This window comes from Alligator sinensis, unplaced genomic scaffold (genome assembly GCF_000455745.1).
Source record: "Alligator sinensis unplaced genomic scaffold, ASM45574v1 scaffold13_1, whole genome shotgun sequence".
NCBI classification, from domain to species: domain Eukaryota; kingdom Metazoa; phylum Chordata; order Crocodylia; family Alligatoridae; genus Alligator; species Alligator sinensis.
In genome coordinates this window covers 2,883,354-2,900,858 of record NW_005841909.1, presented here as the reverse complement: position 1 = coordinate 2,900,858, position 17,505 = coordinate 2,883,354, and the positions used below count along the sequence as shown (strand labels likewise).

General features: G+C 43.3%; 1 protein-coding gene across 1 annotated transcript in view; it reads right to left on the bottom strand.

Moving 5' to 3' along the window:
* The window catches only part of SYNE2 (spectrin repeat containing nuclear envelope protein 2), a 256,030-nt gene that overhangs the window by 116,500 nt on the left and 122,025 nt on the right, over window positions 1–17,505 (bottom strand). The window contains 6 exon segments of the mRNA XM_025197915.1: window positions 1,246–1,320; window positions 1,767–1,964; window positions 4,695–4,820; window positions 13,210–13,392; window positions 14,169–14,291; window positions 15,694–15,879. Coding sequence (XP_025053700.1) covers window positions 1,246–1,320; window positions 1,767–1,964; window positions 4,695–4,820; window positions 13,210–13,392; window positions 14,169–14,291; window positions 15,694–15,879 — 891 coding nt within the window.

Genomic DNA, 17,505 nt, shown 5'->3' with positions numbered 1-17,505 from the left:
TCCCTACAATATTCATTTTCACAGCAATATTCTGCTATGACGTTGCCGCCTCTTCCCAAAGCTCTCAGACCTCACAGCATTCTTTCCAAGGGGAGCAGAGTGGCATTGGAGGGTACATCTATACTGCATGCCCAGCATGTCCCTGCAGGGAAGCCCAAGCATGCAGTGCTTTCTCTTTCCTGCTTGTATACTCCATATGGGAAAAATGTGTCAGAGAAGCTGCTATGGGAATGACTCCACTGGCTGCTCTCAAGCATGCAGGAGACTGAGGTCTTGAGACCCACCATGGGAGAGGAGAGGATATCCCTGGAGCACCTTCCACTAGCACATTTCCCAGGCTGGAGCATGTGAGGGGGCTGGAGGGAAGGGAACGCTGCAGAGCATCCCCGCCAGGATGTGCTGGAGATACATGGCAGACAAACCCCTAGTATTTCTAGGAGGGGAGTTAATGTACTCATACAATGGCAGGATGTAATGATTAGTGCTGCCTGTGTGTTTCGGCAGGGGTTACTACTTCACTATTTACAATGGTGTTGGATCAAGGAGAATTAGCATAAATAATCCATCTCCAGTATAGGGCTAAAGTCAGGCTTTTGCAACCATTTCCTCCTACTCACCCTCACATGCCAAACATCCTTGCAATTCTAACCGCCTCCAACTCTGCTCCACACCTACCATTCATGTTATGCTTCGAGTTTGTGAGATTTACCTAAGTCATGCCCATCAGCGGCCAACTATCCCTCGAAATCCTTTTGCTAAAGCCATTTGCTCTCAGAAATCCTTCCCTACTCGGTTTGCATCACCAATAATCTTGTCAAACCCTGCTTAGTTGAACTCATGCGTTATGTTTAGGTTTCTCTTGTTTCTACTGAACACTTTAGGAAAGAGGATATCTCACTGTTCTGCAGAATGTCAAATGCACTGGCGCTGGTAGGTTAGTGTCAGGTTCTGCCATCACACGCTCATTAAGTAGACCCTTCTGCTGCAAGCAGTATTACCAATAGCAGTAGAATGATTTGCAGAATAAGGTAGCAGCCAGCATAAAAAAAAGCAGTCTCTGGTCCAGCATACAACTGGAAGTAGCAATATTTTATTTCAGTCTAGTGGCTTTTACTATGACAGCATTTCCAAAAATGCACAATGAAGGAGGCTCCAAGGGATTCTAAAGGGTTTCACATTTGCACATACATTTTTCATAACTTCCTCTGAAAAAGATTGTACTTCCCAACTCTCCATTCTACTTACTTCGCTGTGGGACAAACTATCTTCTGTTTCTTCAACTAAAGAAGGAAGAAGAGACACCGATCCTCTCTTTTTCAGCTACAAGGCAGGCACAGAGACACAATCCAATTACTCCTTGCTACAAAAACAGCTTTTCTTTCTGCCCCTTTCACACCCAACAAAATCGCGACCTGGGGCCTAATTTTTAGAAATGCTGAGCCCCTGCAGCTCCAATTAAAGTAATTGAAAGCTGCAGGGACTGAGTACTTTTGACAAACAGGGCTTTTTACCTACTTTGTCAGTTTGTAAATCTATGCCTACAATTGAGGTAAACCTCATTCTGCTCCATACAAACAATTTACTGAAAACCCTAGAACAAGCACTTGCGGTGCAAATTATAGAGCCCACGTTTTGCTTTTGATTATTTCAAGCAACCTCACATCATTTTTCCACACACTAAAAAATATCCTGAAAGGCCTCCCCATCGCGCACCTAATCATGCCTCGTCAGGGCCATTTGAAGGGGTCGTGTGGCCTTCCACCTACCTGCTGCTCAGGGGCATCTCTCCCAACAGAATCACTTTCCTCTGGGGATAGAGGCTCTGGAAGTTCACCCTCCGATTCAGGATGTTCTTGCTGTAAGCACTGGTGTAGCTTGAGCATTGAACTCTTCATTCCCACGAGGATGTCTTCTTTCCTCTGGCACAGTTCGATGATCTGTTCTTTTACGGCTTCCAATTCTCCCTGAAGAGCAACAATGCTTGTAATTTACACTTTCATTATTAATTATGTGACAATACTTTATATCCGAGTAACAGGTGCGTCTTACTGGGAGAGGAGCTACTGTCTCTTCGTCCTTTTTTTTGGCATTCGGACAATTCCCCATTGTCACTTGCCAGAGATGCCCAGGTAAAACACAAACAGACAATAGAGTCTGGACACAGGGACTGCCAACTTTTTACCTGCCCAGCTATAGCTCATCAGGGAACACACAGGCTTGATAATTAGTGCTGATCTGGATTCTCACTAGTCTGGTCCAGCCACAGAATCCTCTCGGGAGAGTGAGGGAATGCAGCTAGATTGCATTACTCGGCTACACGGGTCAGCCAAGGCTGCTTGCTACAAGCCTGTATAGGAGCTAACTACAAAGCAGACTTTCTCTTAGTAGCAAGAAGAGAAGACACTCAGAGATCCTGGATGAGAGGGATAAAACAGCTCATTTCTTTCTCCCTGAAGATGCTTCAAAATAAGATTATACCTAGGTAGAGACTTTTATCTTTCAGGCTATATTAAGGTATAGCAGTGCTGCTCTGCAACTCCCATGTGTGGTGTTAAGAGTGAGCCTGATAGCCTCATGAAAGCAAAGAGAGGAAAGGGGTAGTATTCTGGATGGATGGGATCACAGGTTCAGGCAGCCATGGAGAAACCAGAGGGCAATAGAGGTGCTCTACTCTTCTTCTCATGGCACATTCCAGTAGTTCTCCACTCCGTGCTCCCTCTTTTCTGCACCTGTTCCTGTCCTGTGTTTCAGTGGAAAAGGAAAAAGCATAACCGACTTAGATCCCTCAGCTGCTTGACCTCCCCGTCTCTAGGTCAGTCACACAACCAGAGCAGGGATTTTTCTTCTCCCTTGTTGACAATGCAAATGGCAGCACCATGCTCACTTCTGTTGTACTCAAAAAGGGGCAAAGCAACAGGCTATCTGGTTCAAGGCCTGTATGTAGCAGTGCTGGCACAACAGCATGCCCTGAGGCTGTGCTTGAGGTACCTGGAGCAGTGGCATCAATGCTTCCCAACAGCTGGGAAATCATTCAGGGCTGTTAATAAGACAATGTAAGTGGCTAACCCAAGTTAGAGGACACAGACAACAAACCAGAGCAGGGGCCTGCCTGAGCCACTGCTTCTGTTAACAGCACAAGGACACTGCACTGGTGCAGAAACACACATGCAGGCTTTTTGAACTTAGGCAGCATCCTTGCGGGGAATGCCTCCGGTGAGCATCTGCTATCCTTATAGCAAGCTAGTCAAGCTCAGCCTCTCCTAAGTCACTCTGGGTTCTGCTGGACAGGGGCTGGGGATCTACTACAACAGTTATGCTATTTCCTTACACAATGAATCGTGTGCAGCAAAATCCTCCAGCTGTGTCCCGCCATCAGGAGAAAAATAAATCGGTATGAAATAATGGCTCCATTTGCACTTTCTAGCTTCAGTTAAGATGACAGATATTTCGATCTTTTGCCTTGGAAATGGGAACTTAGCAGTATAACTCACATGCTGCTCCTCTGCTTGCCAGAAAATGGTCAGAAGCCAACCAGAAGCAACATCCAAGTTATAAACACACACCTCCCTCCAGGCCTCTGAAATGGAAGCTCCCCCAACCCTAACCCTCACCGAGATGTGAGATTGAAAAGCTATTTGAATCCTTGAAATACTAATGTGCCAAAGCAGTTTTTTCTCTCTTAAAAAAAAGAAAGTTAAACTCAAAACCCAGTTTGGCACACCACCACAATTATGATTTTAAAAACAAACAAGAGTCAGGAAATGATTCACAGTACTAGCATTAACTCACCCATTCAACGACTAACTTGTAATCAGATTTATTATATATACTTAAAATAGGAGTGTGCTAGTAGTGTGTGCAATAGGCCGAGCATTTCAGAGGTGCTTTATAAATAGTAATGGATATATTGTAAGACACACATTTCCTTACTTTTGCTCATTTATCTTTTTGTATTTAAATATTGCCGTGATGTCCCCCCTTAAAAAAAATAAATTGCCACTTGTGGGGAGGAAAGCAGCACCTGTCTAACAAATAATGAAAATGTAGCACAATTCAGGGCAGGAAAAGGAGACTACAGAATCCAACTGAAGAGCAGGGCATAATTTACATAAGTAAAATACATATTTATCAAAGATGGAAAATAGCCATGGTACTGAGGATAACTTCCTACTCCTAGCCAAAACTACCACCACAACAGCGTTAATGAGCATAAGTGATCAGATCTTTGCCTTGTGCTTCATCTCAAAGGCAGAACCTATGGCAGCACACACTGCCCCGAACACCGAAGCGGGGCATTGGATAATGACTGACAAAAGGATTATTGCCTACTGACTCACTTCCGTGGCTTCCTACAGCCCTCTGAATTGTCTTTGCACATCTGACACCCAGATACTGAACATACCTGGTATTAGCTCATCACAGCTGAGAGAGTGGGTGTTTTGAGATGCACTGAATGCACACCTCCATTTTACAGTAAAGTTAATGCTGGTCAGTGTGCAGCATCTTATATATGCAATCATATTCCCTGCATTAAAAACCTACCTGTGTCCTTTGTTTAACCACAAGATGTATAGAAATGATTTAGAGAGGGGAAAAAAGGCGTTGCCATTTTCTTCATGTTATCATACAGTAGTGATAGCATTATAAAAGCCAGGCCAGGTCACACAAGTTAGAAAATGAAAAGATTAACTTACCTCTGGACAAGCAGCATTGTAAGAAGACAGTGGATTTTCATGTGCTAGTTCACCCAGGTGGTTCTTTAAGAATTGCTTCAACTTTTCAATTCCTTGTTCACATTCATCTGTCTCTCTTATAACTGACTATAAAAAGATAAGTCACCTTAGTCATTTTAGACAGATTAATAGAATAGAGAAACACAGAAGTCAGCAATGTAATGAAATCAAACTAGGGAAAAGTAGAGCAACCTCATTCATACATCTGCACCTATGCTTATGCTAAGAAACTGTACCCAGGCTGCTAGCTAATTCTACTTTACTGTCTTCAATTCTATATGAATTTGCTCATAAAAATACTGCGTCACAGCAGCAAGTGGAAGCAAATTAGCTTTGTCTAGAATTGCAAATGCTCACTGCAGAGTAAATCTATGCATTTGGCCAATAGCTTCCTTTGTAAAGTTGGACACATTTAATCATATTCACCAGTACAGCTGTATGGGAAAAAAAATTAGATAAAAAGAAACTGGGTAATGTTTGACTTTATGTTATTTTTATTATATCCAGTTAGAAAAACTACTTACTTTCTACTGGATCGATTTAGGTTTTTATTGCAAGGTGGTTCTGCACAAAGTGAAGATGAAACAGGAGGAGAGTTCCCGGGAAAGGTGTAAACTCCCACTACAGTATCTGACAACCTGACCTTACTCTCACTCATTTCAACTCATGTGAGAAGGAACTTTGCAGACTTGCAGGAAAACTTGCAGTACAATTGAAAAAAACCTACAAGCATCAAGTGAAAAGCACAATTTATCCTGGTTTACCAATAACAGGTTGTAACAGGCTGCATGCCTTAGGGGCTGCAGCTTAGTTGCAGGCAGTGAGAAAGTCATTTGGCCTGCCTAGGAGGACTAAGTCAGCTGAAGAGGATAACTGGCTGGCTCAGAGGAAGTAAAAGGCTCTCAGAGAAGGGAGCTGGAGGGAGAGAGCAGGAAGACTGCAAGGTGGCTCAGTGCTGCAGCCTCTAACAACACTGTCTCAGAGTTTGGGAAAAGACCATAAAGTTTAAGATAACTTTATTGTTTATGTATGTGCCTGGTTTATGGGTTATGCTGTGTCCTACGGGGTAAGTTTGCTCAGGGAAATAAAAGACTATTGTGTAAAATGACAACCCACTACATAGACAAACCTCATGGATCTATAGACTTCAGTATTCACACCAAAATTGCCACTTACCAAATCATTTAGCTGATGTTTTACATATAAAATAAGCAATTTCTCATGTTACCGGGAGACCATAACTTCTACAAAAGATTGTATTTTGCTAGAGCATCCAACCCACAGAATGTTTACTAGTGCACAAACTATATCCGTCAAATAGCATGACTATTACGTCATATACAATTCCTAGATTTCAGTACAGCACTGTTTGCTCATTCATTTGCTCATCAAAACTTCCATCACATGTAATGGCTTTCCCTGTTTGGAATGCAAATAAGTGAGGCGTTACTGTATGTCCCTTACAGATTGCAAGAGAAGGTGTAAGCTATTTTGATATCTTTAAGGGAGAATCTGGGAGGAAGTTGTGACTTTTGGGACAGAGAGTCTAACACAACAAAAAATTAAACAAGTAGAGGAGAAAACTGGTAATAAAGATAATAGTATTCTTTCTACTCACATTCATTTGTGCTAGGAAAACCAGATGGCCTTTTAAGATGAAGTGCTAAGCACCTCTACTGCTGTTAGGTTATCAGTTCATGTATATGCTGGCACAAGTTACCTGGACTGCTGGGTGGTGGCTAATATTCACAATCTTTTTCAGACTCTTCCAGCCACACCTGTCTCAATCTTAGCAAGCCCTGTAGTTCTCAAAGGACCACAATGACTCCTCCAACATATCTACCATCCCCCATGTGCTAATGGATGTCCAAAGATCTTTCTTTAACCTCAGCCACCAGAGACTTCTGGAAGCCCAGTGCAATGCACGTGGTATTATGGAGCCAAATTTCCTACTGAAAGCTAGGGTTCTCAATATGTCATTTCACATTTCATTTTAATTGCTTCTTTTGTGATAGTACCTATAAGCCTTAGTCACAAACCAAATCCCCTGGATACTAAGCAAGAAAAAGCACAATCTTTGTCCTAAGGAGTTTACAATATAAGGTTTCTATTTTGTGATTTATCCTGTTAGCCCTGTACAAGTCCACACGTGATAGGGGGTTTTGATTATGTGAATGGTCAGCTTTCAGGGACAGAAAGGGGTGAAAGAGGCTAGAAAGAAAATGTTTTGGGGTGTATTAGGACCCACACAGAATGGACTCAACTTCTATAGCTGAATCCACACAGGTGCAAATTGATATAAATACAATAATTTTAGTTTAAAAGTGCCACCCTACCCAGCCTTTTCTCCAGTTTAAGCCAGCAATATACACATCTACACTGAGTTAGTTCAAGAACAATTCATTTTAAGGGCTCTTGTTTTTATTAGAGAAGTCTTTCAAAAAGGTGACCCAAGGTTACAATATTAGCACAATATCATTTAAAATGTATTAAAACTATGCTTCTTCTCTCTACAAAGTCTGGAGACCCAGCCATGCCCTTCATAGCATCTTTCCCAAAATATTGTCTATATATGGCTGTTGGTATGTATGGAGCTTCTATTTTATTTTAATATACTCTGTTATAGTGGATAATACTATTAATATTGTTGTTATACAATATTACATTTAGTTCAGTCCTCAATAAATTTATATTTAGATATGGAATAATGCATAAGCATGTTAACACACTAAACTTTCAAAAGTAAGAGCAGATTTTTTTCACATTGTTTTTTGCTACAACACAACTTTCTAAATCAGAACTAATAATAATGCTTTACTATGCTTCTCCCTTGTAAGGTCTTAGCTAGCCCACAACTAGTATTGGACTACACTTGTGTTCAACCTACGCAGCAGCACTGGCAAGTCTTTGACACACAGTTTGGTACCCTAGTTGCCAAGAAATTCAATTTTTCCAAGCTGTTTTCTCATGAAGAAGTCTCACTTAAAATTAGTTAGATACCTAGGCAGTAAAGGCAGATGCCAAGTGTAAAAATTATTAGAGCTCCAGCAAGTAAAATGCATTTCAGAGCAGGAAAATTATGGCTATTCTCTTTACTTGTAAGAACCACATAATGAGACTTTGAACTCGCAGAGTATTTTGTTTCTGAGGATCTCAAATATGTTTTGAAACTACCAGCGACTTTAGCTTCATAACCTGCCTGTGAAGTAAATATAAAACTTTAATAGAGAATGTTACATCTTAGCTAAAAGGCCAAGAAGTGATCTATCGTATCCACTTTGTAGATATAGGACCTCACAAGGTTACACAGGAAACCTGAGGCAAAAAAAGAAAAAGAACCCCAAGACCTGACAGCTAGACATGCGTCTTAACCACAAGGTGTTGGCTCCAACAAAGACGACTGCAGGATGCTGCTGTACCTAATAGTCTCTGAGCCTACCCTGCTATAAAATATGTATACCCTATGACACAGTCCACACTAGCTCATGATCTTCAGAGTTCATAACCTTAGGTATCTGAGCACACAATCACAGAGAAGTAGGGCTGGAAGGGACCTCTAGATCACAGGTCGGGGGGCACAGGCCCGCAGGGCCTCCGCCAGGCCGTGCCTTGTGGCAGGAGCCCCCCCATGTGCCCCTGGATGGCCAGATTTTCCCAGACCCGTCTGGACTGGGGCCACCCCAACATGAGTCCCCGCTGCCGAGCTGAGCTGCGCCCATACATGGCCAGCTGCAGCAGGACTCGAGGCACAGTGGCAGCAGCCTCTGTTGCCTCCAACCCCGCAGAGATGGGAAGGGAGCCCCCTGGGCTCCAATCCTCCCACTACCTACCCAGGCTGGGGCCCCACTTACCTTCCCCTGCTCCTGGCTGGGCTGCACGGTCAGCCGCTCACTGCAGGGGCCTCGATCTGGCCCCTGTCCCTTCCCTCCCCTACAGATTGACCGGCTGGTGCTGGGTGCAGTGGGTGTGCACGTCCACGCACGCCCAGCTGTCTCCCCAGCCCAGGATCTACCAAAAGAGGCTCTGGGATCTACCTGTAGATTGGGATCCCCACGTTGGTGATCACTGGTCTAACCTCTTATCAAAATTACATTCAAACCTGACACAATCACAAGACATAATAACCTAGCCTAGCACAGGTACAGCAGAGAGACTAGGTCAGCCAACCCAGGAAGATGGTCATGCCCCTCTGCTACAGAGGAAAGCACCCCCCTTACCTCCTCCTGCGAGTTTGCATTAAATTTGACCATGGGGGAAATTCCCTCCTGATCCCAAATATGGTGATCAGCCTGACCCTGAGCAAAGGGGCAAAAGCCTCTAGCCAGAAACCTCTAGGTTTAAAATCCCAGTAAAAGCTTTGGCACACCCCAGTCAAAATCCCCAGACTTGCCTGCAGTCGATTCCCAATACTTCTAAGGAAGGCTTAAAAACAAAACCCTGCTACATTTAGCAACAGCAGGGGGAAAAATCTCTCTCTGCCCTATATAGCAAACAGCAAAGTCCAAACACATGGGAAACACCCATAATAGAACATAGCACAGTTACTCCTAGATCATCCCTGACAAATGCCTGTACAACCTCTTCTTCAACTCTTCCAATGATAGAGTTCACAACTTCCCTAGGCAGTCTGTTTCACAGTGAAGAAGTTTTTCCTGACATCCAGTCTAAACCTACTTTACTGCAACTTCAAGCTATTAGTCTGTGTCCTAATCTCTGCAGCAAGACAGAAAAGGTGTTTTCCCCCTTCTTTATGGCAACCCTTCAGGTACGTGAAGGCTATCATGCCCCCTCTGAAGGCCTTTTCTCCAAAAGCTGAACATACCTATTTCCTCTCTTCTTTTGACTTGTTTTCCAAGCCCTTTATCATTATCATTGCCTGCCTCTGGAAACTCTCTATCTTCTCCATGTCCTTTTTAAAATGTAGAGCCCAAAACTGCACCCACTACTGTAGATGAGGCCTAACCAGTGCTGAGTAAAGACGCACCATCACCACCTGTGTCTTGCATCTAATGCTTCTATTGATGCATCTCAAACTACACGTGCCCTTTATACAGCTGTCACACTGTAGACTCATACTGAGTCTGTGATCTACCAAGATTCCTAGATCCTTCTCCATAGTGCTGCCATTCAGCCAGGTGTCCCCCATTTTTTTTATTTGCATTTTTTATTATTCTTCCTGAGGGCTAGCACTTTGCATTTGTCAGCATTAAACTTCATCCTGTTAGTTCCCATCCACACTTCCAGGCTGTCAAGATCCTTCTAAATTGCGCTTCTGTCCTCCAACATGACATGGTCATAATCCTTTCCAGGTTCATGTAACCTGTAAACTTGCTCAAGAAACTCTCAATTTCAGCATCCAAAATATTAATACACGTTTTGAACAGCACAGGGCCCAGGACTCTGCTCAAAAGTCTCCTGTCATTCTGAAATAGATCCATTTATAATTACCTTTTATTTGCAGCTATTGAACCAGTTGTCTCTACACCATATAGCAGTTTTGGCTAGCCCACACGCAACCTTGTCAAAAGCCTTGCTGAAATCCAGAAGCACTATATCCACAGCATTCCCCCATCTACCTTAGTGCATTTGTCAAAGAAGGAGATCAAGTTTGTTTGACATGATTTGCTCTTTTTAAATCCATGCTGAGGGCTTGTGGTCTGTCTTCCCTCCTCCAGACAGTTACAAATGGACTTCCTTAGGATATGCTCCAGTAAGCTCCTCTCCTAGATACTGAGGTGAGGCTAACTGGTCTAGTTCCCCGTGTCCTCCTTTTTGCATTTTTTTAAAGAGAGGCACTACGTTGGCCCTTTTCTAGCCCGTTGGTCCCTGGTCTGTCCTCCATGACTCCATGAAGATCATTGCCAAGGGCTCTGAGATCTGTGTCAGTTTCTTTGGTACCCTGGGATAAAATTCATCAGGCCCTGCTGACTTGAATTCATTCAGACCCACCAAAACCTCTGCTGTCTCTTTTGTTCTCATGCCTCAGCTAGCCTCCTTCCTTATCCAAATAATCTTTGTTAGGTAGGTGTCTGACTGCACTTTTTATTTTAAAGAGTGAGACAAAGTAGCTGTTGCCATGGGCGACTGGTGCTGCCTTAGTCAGGGGGGGCCCATGCCCCACCCCCCGTGACGAGTCCTGCCGACCGGAGTGGGGGGGGGTCCCCCACTCCCCCATGGACGATCCTGTGGTCCGGGGTGGTGGGGGGGTGTCCCCCCAAGGCGATCCCGCAATGGCCGATTGCTGCACTTGTTGCAGCCGCTTCTGGGAGTGCAGCAATTAGCCAGTGCGTGCAGGGGAGGCACTGGCGTTCTCACCAGCCCCCCCACGCTCACCTCAGTGGTGAGCGTGACCATCAGGGGGTGCACACATGCGCTCAGGGGGTGCACATGCACCCCCTACGTGTCATCACTGGCTGTTGCATCTTCTGTTAAGATTTCACCCTGGCTAGTTAACAGCGGACCCACAGCTTCCTAGGTCTTTCTTTTCTGGCCAACATGTCTAGGGCAAAAATGGCAGCCTTCATGTACTAACTGCAACAGATGTGTCCTTGAACCGCAAACTGCTTTGCAAGAGCCTCTGAAGTTCTTATGTGCTCCCTTGATTAGAGAATGCACTAAATGTGCATTCAGAAATACACTTTTAATTGGTAACTGTCACAACCCAAGGGTGTGATTTTGTGTGTGTGCGCGCGCGCTTCGGCACTGCTAAATTATTTCCCGCCACGAGGAGCTTTCTTTGCCGGGTGCATTTCTCAGTTGCAAAGAGAAAACCCCAGTGCAAAGAAGTTCCCGCCACCCGCATGCAAATTTGTGTCCCACTATTGGCCAGTTCTAAATTATTCCCACGTGGCGGCTAGCGATTGGCTTGCTAGCCGTATAAGAGGCTTGAGCGGTTTCCGCCCAAGTTGGAGGACTCCACAACCATCTGGAGGAGGAGGACTTCACGTCTTGTGAAGATCTCTAAGTGCTGCGGAGCCTAACGGACCCAGCGTGTACCTTAAGAAGGCTATAGGGGTCTGATCAACCTCTGGCCTCTCCCCGTTGCCGAGCGCGATCCCTCGACGAACCCCTTCCCTGCGCGCAAGTTCCACGGAGCCTAGCAAGCTTTGTGTGAGTGTATCCAGAGCTCTTCTCCGAGTTGTTTTCTTCAGTTGACACGACGGGCTCGCGGTTTTAGAGCCTTCAGCCGGATTGGGCTAGAGTTCGCGAGTTTAGAACTCTTGTCCGCCTCTCTTCTTTCCTGTCTGTAACCGCAACTCAAGCAAGTTTTCCTGCCTGCACCACGACCATCTACGGTGTATGTAAAATAATCTTTAATCAACCGCTACGCGTCCGTGCCTAATTCTAGTCCGCCGGCCTGCATTCCCCGACCCGCGTGCCAGGGCTGCTGGCCATAGCCCACCGCGCGCCCCCGAGGGCCTCGGACCGCTCCCGGCCCGCACAGTAACATCCTGCTGAGAAACGGAGGGGCCATTTTAGATGACTTGGCTCTGAGCTTCTGTTGCTGGGCTCATTCAGGAAGATGAACAGCTTATCACCAGCAGAAGCTCAGGTGTAGTTTTTAATGTCAGGTCAAGAAATGTACTGTTTATCAATTTGAGACTGGATAAGTCACAGGGGAGAAAAAATGCCCAATTATGTGCCTTACTAGTATGAAAAGATCTGAAACGCCCCCTTTAAAAACTGACTTTGCCTTGTTCATATTTTAACACAATCAACTAATTACCTTACTACCAAGTGCTAACAACAAAGAAACAGACTGTCCATGTCCTGTTGAATCTTTAAGGGCCTCAATTTCACAGAGATTGAGCATTTACCCCCAGTTGTCTTTCCTGCTTGGTGCAGGGGGCTGGACCCGACGATCTTCCAAAGTCCCTTCCGGCCTTTCAATGTATGAATTTATAGCAAGGGAGGCCAACCTGTGGCATAGGCAGCCTGTGTGTGCCATGCTACAAACTGGGAAGGGGGACACGTGGCACAGTGGCAGAAAAGGCAGGGAGTAGAAGGAAGAGCAACAGATGCAACAGACAGCAGAAAGCAGGTCAACAGATCAGGCAGGAGAAGGGGATCAGAGTATCATATGGGAGAGCGGTGGGCTAATTTGTGTCACACTTGCCAAAAAGACTGGCCCCCAGTGATTTACAGACTATAGGGAGCTTAGGCCACTTGACTCTTAATATATGTAATGCTGTTATTTAATACCATGAAGTACCACAAGGTGCCATGAGGCACTAATCATACAGGAAAATAAGCTATCATCTGACTTGGCTAAATTCTAATGTGAAATGAATTTCAAGACAGTTAGTGTGCTTTGTTCTTCTGTTAAATTACCCAGCTAAACAAAGATAAAAAGATGTGGCAGGTATATTATATTCCTGTCTTGACAATCTAGTCACCAAAAAGTTATTAAAATATTACAAGGAGTTATGTATGAGAGAGTTTTTAACAAACAAATCTGATATCAAAAGGATTTTACCTCTAGCAGCTCATTTTGTTCCATGGTAAGTTTCTCTAATGTTTTCAGTTCTTTCGAAAGTTGGTTTGCTCGTTGGAAGACCAAGAGAGGTTGCATTTTTGCTCCTGGTGACTTAAGAGCTGCTTTACAGGACTGTATCTGAGTGATGCTTTTCTGCATGGGCCCAATGTGGTCAAGAATAACCTAAAATATAGGATAGATGATGAATGTGCTATGAAACAGGAACGATCATTTTAAAATTATATTACAGCAACCCTGCTGAAAAGTTCTTTTACGTAAACTCTCAACGACAGGATTAAGAACATCATATTCAGAGCGTTTTATCTTCTAATGTTTAAAAGAAAATATATGATAAGACTGTGTGATAAGGCAAAAGGCATCCATAAATGACACCCCTGTCTATTTTTCAGAGCCAAGGCTTATGATGAAATTACTATATCTTGTTGATTATACAATCAGGATAGATTTAGACTGTATTTCCTAGTACAAAGTTCATGGAAGGTTTAACGGTTAATTTAGGCAAGGGCAGCCTGACATTTCTGTTTCTCACAACTTTATTTAGGAATGTGGAACCTTATTAGGGCTTTCTCCACACTGAGAAATGGGGGATATGTTTTCAAAGAAAATATTTTGTAGTATTTCTTAGTTCAACACATACTATTGCATCTACAATAAGTGTCCTTTAACAAAAAGCTGCGCACACACAACCAACCAAATTTTCACCCTGCCTCTGAAACCATGTCAGTAAATTCTGAAGGTAGATCTGCTGAAACTGTGGCTTGTAAACACAGGAAAAAAAAGCAACAGTTTCTTACTATTTTGATTTATTTTGCCTAGGCATAGAGGGTAGAACTGATAATTTATGGTCTGCTCTTATAAAACTCCTTCTTACCTGAATACATTAGCATGTTTCACAATCAGTGTAAATGAGGGTCAGGTTTAATAAGATTTATACCCACCTGTCCATGTTTAAGATGATCCTTGGGAGAAAAATCTAAAAGATCTTCTGATGACAGGATTGTTTTAATTTTGGCAATATCCTTCTCCATCGCTTTTACATCAGATTCAATAATGTCCACCTCCTAGATTTTTGGGACAATCAAAATATTTCTGGACTGGAATGATATGCTACTGTTATATGATTTCTAATGATGGTTATTCTTAATAATGCTATCTTAACAAAACTGAAGATTTTATCCAAGATCTCAACACACTGTACTTAATTTCAGCCACAATACAAATTTTCTTATCAAGCAAGCTAGAACCACAATGCACATGCACAAACAACATATGAATTTCATTTAAATATTTTATATTAATAACATATCTTCAAACAGCCCTACAAAATAGATCAAACGGTCTGTGTTCTTACAAAATGCTTTCATCAGAATTATATCAGAAAGTGTCCTTAACTGAACCTTGCTACAAAAATTTCAAAACAGCAGAGAATGAGTGCTGCCACGTGTACAATCTGTGTTAGTGGGGGGTGGAAATCAAACTCGCTTGGTATAAACCTGGGGTATCCAACTTACTTTGTGCCCTGGGGCTACAGGGCTCCTTGCAGGCCAGATCCAGCTCAGATCATGAGCAAGTGGTGGTGGTTGTTGCAGCAGAAGCAGGGGTAGATCCAGATCTCACCCAGAAAACATGGCAGCAGTTCCAGATCTGAACTGGAGGCACATCTGGCCTCCGATGTATGCCCTGGGCCAGAGCCAGAGCTACTGCTGCTGTGTGCCCCAGGTTGCAGCAGCAGTTCCAGCTGTGGCTCCCACACAGGGCGCACAGCGCGGTGGGAGGCCATAGAGATAGGGCTACGGCAGTGACGACAGGTGAAGTAGCTATAGGAGTGGTGTCAGCCTTCACTTGCTCTCCTGCTGCAGATCGCCATGCCCACCAGTAGTCCAGTGAGCCAGCTAGAGCAGCTCCATGGGCCAGAGCCAGCCTGCGAGCAATGTGTCTGACACCCCTGACAAAAATGTCTTTTAGATGCTCCTTGTCATAAATTAGAGGGGGAATTGGGTATTAATAGTCATTTGGTCTGGAAATGATCAGTTTTGATCCTTGGCAGGGAATCAAAGTCTGTTTGAATCTTACCCACTGCCAGCAATGGTAAAACTCTTTGGGGCTGGTGCACATGTATACATGATGAAATGTGTCATAAGCACCCAGGCAGATACTGTCACTCCAAAATAAGAGCAGTAACATGATGATGTAGCCTGGTATAAATATAATGATATATTTCTGCTGCTAAATTTCCCCTCAGCAAAAAGACCTTTGACTAAGCGAGGACTGTGTCTTTCCCCTTAATACAGATAAAATATATGTCTCCAAATGATTTCACCATTACTGTTAAATGTTACAGCTTAATTAAATGTTACGCTAGTCTGATTTTATTTTGTCTTTTAAATGATGCATTTACTACCTCTATTTGACTCATCTACTGAAATGCCAATAAAAGATGCTTTGAAAACCACGCAAACTTACATCTGCCATCTGCTGGATCCGAGGAAGGATTTTCAGTATCTTTTGCTGTAAATTTGTGACTTGGCCATTGACTTCATTCAGCTGTTGCACCATGTTGTCTGTTTCAAAGATCGACGATAATTCACCTAGTTCTGAGTAAATACTATGCAGAAGGTTTTGCTTCTGCTCTGAATCCTCTAAAGCCATCTAGAAAAAAAACCAGAATAAAGATATTCAGTATTGGAAATGTTTAGATTGCCTGAATCACTGGAATAAACTTCATTTCGCAAAGCTTAAGGTTAGAAGGGACTGTCTGATCTCCTATGTCTCACAGATCATTACATTTCCCTATGTTGAGCCAATATTTTGGGTTACACTAGTGTATTTTAAGCCCCCTGGGCCATCCCAGGCAGAACCAAGAAGAAGAGTATGCCAGCAATGTCCCAAATCCTGGCCAGGAAGGGAAGTGATTAGGAGAAATATGCCTTAAAAAGTACAGCGGACAATTTATAGCCCATTCAGCAGAGGAAGACTACACATCTCTAAGGTCTCAGCCAATCTGCCATAACAGAAAATTCTTGAGTCTGATGCATCAGACAGGCACCTACGAAAAAGGTTTGTCTAGATCAGTGCTGATCCAGAAAACTAGTATAATCTCTGATGTGGAAAGCTAGAAACAAACAAAGCAAACCAACCCTTGAGAATACACCTGGACAATTTTGTAGCACGGAGAAATTTCCTTCCTGACCCCTGTAGGTAACTAACTGACATCTTGAAGCATGAGATTATACTCAATACCTTTGTGCAAAGCGGGAAGATTTAGGAGTGTGTAGAAGGCAATCCATGAATTAAATGGATGAACAGAGATCAGCTCCAACAGAACTATGTTGCAATCCCAAATTCATTAGCCTTTCAGTCCCAAAATGTTCCATACTGGAAAGAATTTATTTAAATACAATCAACTAATCCTTGGGTTAACATGGATAATGTTGCATTTGCAGTCTCTATGGTAGACTTGGCCATTCAGAATATAACAACAACTCATTTTCAGCTTCTTTTCTAGTAAAATACCCGGTACAGGGAATTTGGTTGTAGCCACATTGATCTAAGGACACAGGCAGACAAGGTTCTTCCGTTCCCTTCCCCTTTCTCCCCTCTCCTCCCCTCCCCTACCTTTTTGCCATTCGTCTTCCTAATGTCCAGCTATTTTTTTTTCCTCAGACAGCCTCTTTACCATAGTCTCGCTTACTCACCTTTGACTTCCCCTCCTTCCCCGCGCTACCTTTGTAAATAGGTAGAAATTTGGAAAACCATTCTCACGGACATCCTGTCACACTTTTAACTTCTCTCATTCCTTGGAGTCTCAGACCAGCAGAGATTCCCTATGCCTGATGAAGGGTGACTGTGCTTGAAAGCTTGCAAAGAACGTTTTTTCCAACTACTCAGTTGGTCTAATAAAAGATATCACATCTACCCAAAGAACCTTGCCTGGTACAGGGAAGGAATTTTGAGGAATTTTTACATTAAAAAAAAATTATATCTGCACCTGCAAACACTCCTCAAGGTTAAATTAATGAGTTCTAATCCCAAAAACTCAAACTTCATACGCAGAAGTCAGTTGTTATAGCATTCAGCCTACGACATCAAATTTTCCCTGGTAATATTATGAACACAGAACTGTTAATATTACTTATCAAAATCAACATTCAGGTACAGAAATAAACTGACTTATCAGTTGTGGTTCATTCAAAATACTTCATAAAATGCACAAGAACCAGAACGTCGAAACCAAAAACTACAGGAACACTGCCTCCATAAGCTCTAGCACTTGAT